This window comes from Cucumis sativus, chromosome 7, assembly GCF_000004075.3.
Source record: "Cucumis sativus cultivar 9930 chromosome 7, Cucumber_9930_V3, whole genome shotgun sequence".
Classification (NCBI taxonomy): Eukaryota; Viridiplantae; Streptophyta; class Magnoliopsida; order Cucurbitales; family Cucurbitaceae; genus Cucumis; species Cucumis sativus.
Window position 1 is genome coordinate 19,229,655 of NC_026661.2, and position 7,795 is coordinate 19,237,449.

The 7,795-nt window shown below is 28.2% G+C and overlaps 1 protein-coding gene across 1 annotated transcript; it reads right to left on the reverse strand.

The window, feature by feature from the left end:
- Positions 1–4,853: 4,853 nt before the first annotated feature.
- On the reverse strand, positions 4,854–6,561 carry LOC101215978 (peroxidase 5). Its single transcript, XM_031889175.1, has 3 exons — positions 6,280–6,561; positions 5,781–5,979; positions 4,854–5,655 (listed from the first exon to the last, which is right to left on the reverse strand). The coding sequence occupies exons 1-3, from the start codon at positions 6,517–6,519 to the stop codon at positions 5,075–5,077; spliced, it is 1,020 nt and encodes a 339-aa protein (XP_031745035.1). The 5' UTR covers positions 6,520–6,561; the 3' UTR covers positions 4,854–5,074.
- Positions 6,562–7,795: the final 1,234 nt, after the last annotated feature.

Below are 7,795 nucleotides of genomic sequence, written 5' to 3' on the forward strand. Positions count from 1 at the left end.
AGACATTTGTGATAGAATTAATGTACCAACATACATACATAAATGAAACTTTTGACTGTTCGAGTGCATTATTTGAAGTAAACTCTAAAGTTCATATTATCTCATATACATATATATAGTTTATTCTCTCAAACAAATAATAGTTCATATTGGCATTACGCGTAGTACTCTCAACCAAAAAACTTAAGATTCGTATTATTCAACTTACATATATCATTAAAATACTCCTAAAAAGACAAAGAAATGTTGATATAACTAAAGATCAAACATGGAAGAAATGAAATTTCCTCACAATGATGATTTTAGAATGTTTGAATAGGGGTTAATGGGAGGGTTAATTGTTGACTATAAAAAAAGAAGGCCTAGTGGGAGATTTATATTAACCCTTAATAGAAAGAAAGGGAAATACCTTGGGCTGCATGGAGACCAAGTAGGCTGTTTAGAGAAAGAATAAAAAAGTCAAAGATTTGCATGAAAACAATATTAATTTAAGTTGAAGGAAAAACAAATAGTTTTTTAGGGCACAAGCTCGACAATATTTTAATTGAAGACCACGATTATAAAAATTATTCTAAGATTGTTAATTATGAACATTTTCAAGTTGATGAATTTTTAATTGTAATAATAAGTTTAATTTTTGGGTTTGAGAATATAGTATGATTAACCAAGTGATCATTGTCCAATAACCCAATCCAATTTGAACTCTTCTACATTAACTTTTATCATTATATTCCTAGTTTTCTTTTCTAAAAAATAATAATAAAAGATAGTTCACTGGTTAGATGGACATCTTCCTAACATCATCATCATTTTTGTTTCATTAAATTATCATTTTTAGTTATTATTAGTAGTAAAAGATTGTACATCACGTTGGAGTTTCAATTATGCTCTCAAATTTCTTGGACGTAACTCGTAGAAAATATAACAATTGCAATAAGTTTAAAGGTCTAATTGTTATAATTGAATTCTAATAAAAAAAAATTATCATTTCTAGATTTAATTCTACCACCGTTATTAAAAAACTTTATGGTTATTTTTTACAATTAAAATACTGTATAGGAGTCATTTTTGCAATTTAGGATAGTTGCAATAATTTGTCATTACTATTATTATAATTAATTAAAAGCAGCTGTAAATATAACAAATTATTATCACAATTAGGTTGAAAGTATTTTAAATATAGTGCAATGTAAAATAATTTAGGAGAATAACAAAATTTCATATAACTTTTTGTGTATCACAAATACATTTTTATATGTTTAAAAATTTGAATACAGTTAAAACACTCCATTACTCAAATTAACATTTAATTAAAAGTTTGCTTGTGTTATAAAAAATGTAAAAAGAAAAAAAATAGACATTATTAAAAATAATAAAATAAATTAAAATATTACAAAACTATAGCAAAAGTTTGAATTCTATTAATAAATAATATCCAAAAAAAATCTAAAAATTTTATTATACTTTTTAAATGTTTTGTATTTTTAACCTAATTAAATTAATTCAATGTTTTATTACATATAAAGAAAAATAAAATAACTCTTCCAACTCCACATGTCTTTTCTAAAAAAAGAACTTTTAATTCAAAAAGAATAATTAAAAAAATTAGGAGATACTTTATTTAGTACTTTCAAAACTATAATTAGTAATTTATTGTATTTGTTATATTGTTTATAACTAAACTTTATTCGAGGCATTATGTGAGGTAAATAAAACCAAGGGAGGGCTCATGTGATAGTTCCTGCCATCTATTTAATTACTATATAGTATATATGGTGGCAATATTATAATTATAAACAATAATAATAATAATAAAGTTATTCTTTTGTTGAACAAATTATAAATAAAAGATTGAATCATGTTATCTTATGGTATGTCAATCACTGTTAAACTAAGTTCACTTGTTAAAAAAGAAGTTGAAAAATAACATTGGTAGGGTATTAGGGGCAAAAATAATTTCATCTATTCGCAATTAAGTCAATAAAAATATTTGTCAATGTTACTAGTATCATTGAAGGTAGTGACAACAGTCATCATAGTTTCAATGACAAACAATGAACTATTGGAGATGTTGAAAGTCTCATATTGAAAAAACCAAGAAAATTCACACTCTAAATAAAATAAATGACCTACTCCTCAATTGATTTTGAGATGGAACCACATACTATCAAACATGATATCATAGTCTATTAAGCTCAAATGAATATTCAATACTAGAGATATGAACTCAAAGAGGCACCATATCTTGAAGGACATGTTGGAGATGTTAAAGAGTCCTACATTGAAAAAACAAAGAGACTCATACTCCATATAATATAAATGGACTACTTCTCTCGTTATCAATTAGTTTTGGTATAGAACCTCATATTATCAAACATGAGCATACAAGCAAAGAAGAGTATACAATGGTCATTTTTCTATAGCATCAAATTACACAAAACAATTTTTTGGTCATTTTTCTATAGCATGAAATTACACAAAACAATTTTTTTTCTAAATTTGGTCAAAATTCAATAATAAAAAAATGGTAATTAGTTTGCATGGTTTTTTTAATACTCCATTGTCTTGTTTAGAAACAATTCTCTCTCAATAACATTAGTGTTTATTTTGAAACTATCTATAAAGTATAGAAAAATATATCTAATATTCTAAAGTCTATTTAAATATTTTTAGAATAATTGTAAATTTAGCAATTAGATTCAAAATAATTAAGTATACAGCAACATTTTAAATTTTTTTTTGCAAATATAGCAAAATTTGTTAAATTCTATCAATGGTAGAAGTCTATCACCGACAGACCAGACCATGTTGCAAATATTGGTCGATCATTGATAGAACATACGAGTCTATCAGCGATACAAGTCTATCAACGATAATTTTGCTATATTTATAATTTTATAACAATGTTGGTATATCTTTAATTATTATTTATAAAATAGTCATTAATTAGGAATAGTTGCAAATTTAGCAATTAAATTCAAATTAATTAAGTATATAACACAATTTTAAAAAATTTACAAATATAGCAAAATTTGTCAAATTCTATCAATGATATAAGTCTATCACTGATAGATCATGTTGCAAATATTGGTATATCAGTGATATACCATATGAAGTCTATCAGCGATACAAGTCTATCATTGATATATTTGCAATTTTTTAAAAATGTTTATACCTTTGATTATTATTGCTAAAATAGTCATCCATTGCAATTTTCCAATAAATTAAGACTCTTGACCTAAGTTTGGGCGTTCATGTTTAACCCAATTACGAGACTATGTCCCATCATTGAAAATGTTAATTCATTAAATAAAGTGTCCAACCATTATCATTTAATTCATGGTTAATTTTCATAAATAGAAAGAACATTTAAGAAAAGCTCAATTAGGGTTGATTATTTGTTCACAATTCTATATTTTCTTTATTATAACGATTTTTCAATTTTGATTCTTTCTCATTCTTTTGCAATTTTTTTCATTTTCTCCGATTTTTCTTCTTTTTTTTCAAATCGTTATTTGATTCAAGATCGTATATCAAATATACAATATTTTTTTAAAAAAAACTCCAAACGGTTATTTGGATGTTTAGATCGTGTGACAAATATAAAAGATCGTAAAAAAGAAAATCATTGAATTTTGGATGGTCAAATCTAACCCATCGTAGCCAAATTTAAATCCCAAAGAATCTTTACTTTAGCGCAGTCACAAATATAACTATAAATGTAACTATCACTGTAATTGTGCCTACCACTTAAAATGTAACTATCAATACAGATTTGAGTTCAAAAATAACTGTCAATGCAACTATTAATATGATTATTCCAACTATATTTAGTATTATATATGTAACGATCATGGTAGGAATCATCACCCTTATATATATTATTTTGATAAGTAGAAGAGTTCCCAAAACTATAAAAAGAACTTTCTAATTCACTTACAAAAGAAGGTCATTGTATCTCACAATTACTATTATTCTTCACTGCGTATATACTATATAGAATCACTCACTTGTACTTCTACTAGTTCATTCATCCACCTATACTTATACAATCATACTACGTATTTTCCAAATTTTAAGTAATAAGCTCTCCTCATACAAACAAAATTGTTCTTTTAGTTAAGACTATTCAAACACAATAGAAACTGTGTACATAAGTGAACTTCCTCTTAATAAAATAAATTTCACTTTATTTCCAAATAAAAAAGTGAAACTTCTCTTATAAAATAATTATGCACAGTTGAGAATCCCACTTTTAATAGACATAAAATTGTTAATTCTCTCGTTATTGTTAATTGGTTTTAAGATGAAACTCATGTAATTTAATATTGTTTTTAAAATGTTGTTATGTTCTTGATTGTTATTTCTGAATGCCATCCATTACTGGCTATTACCCAACAAAATTGGATGAAGCCCAAAACTACAATAACGATATTTGATATATATGAATCCAACTCAAGTGCTGATACTACTCAAAATTAACGATTTTGAAATACTCTTTCTTATTTTCTTCTCTCTCATTATCTATAATCAACCTCTTGTTGTTGAATTTAGATATGATTTTTCATTAATCAATTTATTTAAAAAATTATTTTATTTTGATTTGCATGATTCACCTAATAGTGTATTGACTATATTTGCGTTCGCTCAGTAGAATATCAAATTGTAGATAGATTCAAATGTGTTTAAGAAAATTCACACAATAAACTTCTCGAGCCACAATCATTATAAATAATACAAACATAAGAATAGGACTTAAGATGAAGTTTAAGGCATGTTGTACTTAGTCATTCGAAACTTTACGAAAACAAATATTCAAAGCATTATTCAAACAAAATTAAAATATCAATTCATTAGAAAAGGAACTACAAAGAGCTTCATATATATATGCAAAAAAAAAAAAAAAATCAACAATGCATAAATAAAGAGAGAGTGTACATACTGGTTGAGTTAAACAATGAAAAAAATCAATAAATTTGAACCAAACAACAACATTTTAACACATGTAAAACACACACCAAAGTTCTTCTTTCCTTGCAGATTAAACATGTTTTCCCCAAAGAAAGCTTCGAAATCAATTCACAAAGCTGCATTGGCGTCTGATCTCTCCCTTGGATCCTGTGAGGACATCAATTTTGCCCATTTTAACCATTGCCTTCCCAAACTTGGTTGCCCATTTGGACCCATGATGGGCATTTCTCAACACCATTTTTGAAGTCAATGAACTGCTCAACAATGTTTGATCGGAGATCAGCAGCCCACGGTGGTTCTTTAGCTCGATGTAGTAACGGTTATCCAAACGATGCGGGGTTGAAAAATCAAGATCCACGTCTGGCTGCTGACTCCCGTCATCACCAGAGCTACTTGGCTGTGGGCATTTGCTCTTCAAGTAATCAGCATATGAGGGGTCCAAGGAAGGGTCTTGTGCATGAGTTGTATTGAAGGAATATAGCCTACCAACAAAGGTAGGGCAATGAGCTATTCCTATGGAATGGGCTCCGGAAAGAGTCACCATCTCCTCCACTGACAGCCCTCGTTTTCCGAACTCACTAGCCAGCCTCTCGGCATGGAAAGTAAAACCAGGAAGAGCGTTAGCATCTTCCTTTCTTGAGATGAATCCATCACGACGGCCTGCTGGTACGGCATAGTTAATACCTGGTACATATATGATAAGATAAGATTTAAATGTATTGTAATGTATCAGATTTCCAAAAAAAACTATTGTAATGTATCAGAGTTTAAGCTTTTGAGTTTAATCAGTTAGGGATAATTAACAGTACCTCCAACTTTGTTGGCGCTATCGCGGGCAGCGAAGGCAAGAACGTCGGCACATGACACAGTGTTGGGACAAACAGCTTCAATTTTCGCCTTGGCTTCATCAATAACCTCAAAACCTCGTAAGGTTGGAAAGTTTGCAACATGATATTTCTCAGATGGATTTCCAGGAGTCGATTCTAGAAGCACAGAAGCATCACATCCCTGAAAAATTACGAAACAAAAGAGAGACATAGAAGTCAATTTTTTATTTTCCTAAATAATATTTGGGTGGGTTCAAAAAGTACAAAGATGGATATCTAAATTCAAGTTTTTTTTTTTTTTTTTTTTTTTGACAAATAACGCATTTGTGTTATATTGAAAGTGAGGTTAAATTACAAAAATTCGGTCCTTATAGAACGAATTTTTCATGTAATTATGAAAGTTAATATTCATTTTTTGTCAAATAGTATCGTTATAATTTATAAGGTTTTATTAAACGGAAAAACTTTGAATGAAACGTACCCTAACAAAGCAGTCGTGGAAGTGCATTCTAATGAGACCTGCAGCGATGCCGGGGTTTCTAGAGACGGCTTTGTCTACTGCATCTTCAACAATGGCCTCAGCATCCGGACAAGATGAACTATAGAAACCTACTCTCAGGCTTGTAGAAGCAAAAGTAGATAGGGAAAAGAAGAAGATGATGCATAGGAGCTTGGAGAAAAGTGCTTGGAATAACTTATGGGAAGAAGAAGAATTAGCCATTGTAAAGAAGAGCCAAATAAGAAGGATGTTCTTAGGCAATGATGTTTTTTATTTGTTTGGTAATTTTGATGAAGAAATTAGGTGTGTTTATGATGCATATTTATAGCATGAGGATACGTTGTGTTGAAAAATGATGATGAAATCAAAAAGGTGGCTAAAGTAATATGAAGTTGTCTAAGTTTGAAATTTTATATATTATTTGTCATCTACGTATTTAAAAATAATTATAAAAATATATAATAAATGGAAGGGGGAATTTATATATAGAGAGGGAATTATTGACTTATAAGGAAAAACAAAACCCTAGTGGGGAATTTTAAAATAAGTTTACTTAGCAAAAAATGGATTGCTTGAGGCTGCTTTGAACCAAGAATTAGAGTATACATTGTATATAGAGACATTGAAAATATATATTTGCATGACCAAATATTTATAAAATGACATCTCCTTTCCTATCTCTTTCTCAAGGTTATTAATTAATATGATTTGTAGTTAATTAGAACATAATTAGATGTACGAGAGAATAATGATAGAATAATATTAAAATATACAAACAAATTTTCAATATTTTCGTTATTAAAGGGAAGATCAACAAAATTTTAACCGCATATCAAACTCATCTTTGAACTAATAATATATATTATTATTATTATAATATAGGATTTGTTTTCCAATATAGCAAATTATATTGAATAAAAGTAGTTAGGAAGTTTAGCAAAATTTTATATTCTATCCATGATTGAGTACACCAGTAAACTTCATATCATCCGTGTCTAATTTTTTTATTTGAAGTAGTCTTCTTTATTATTATCTATGATTTTTTATAAAAAAAATTATTCATTCTGAAATAGTCAAATAATGTTGAAATTTGGTTAGTTAAAAAACGTGGAAAAAGAGAACATTAATGCATATTAATAAAATAATGTGTATTACTGAATTTCTAACAACCAAAGTAATAAAGAAGATTCATCGCTCACACACAATCGCTCATCTAACAGCCACGATCGCTCACAGCTCACCAACATTTAGCAGCCATGAAATGATCTATATCAGGGGAGGAAACAATAAATCAGAGTTTCCATCAATTCTAGTGATTAATCAAGAAATGAAATCCCTTAGATCAAGAATATTTGAGTTACAATCACCAAAAGTATTCCTCATTCGTTATGTATCTACTAGAAGACGGGTACTTATAGACACAACTTAACATTTGTCAGTCTTGTTTTTGTTGCTGTTATGAATTCATGGTATAATATAAAAGAGTAATTATTATAGG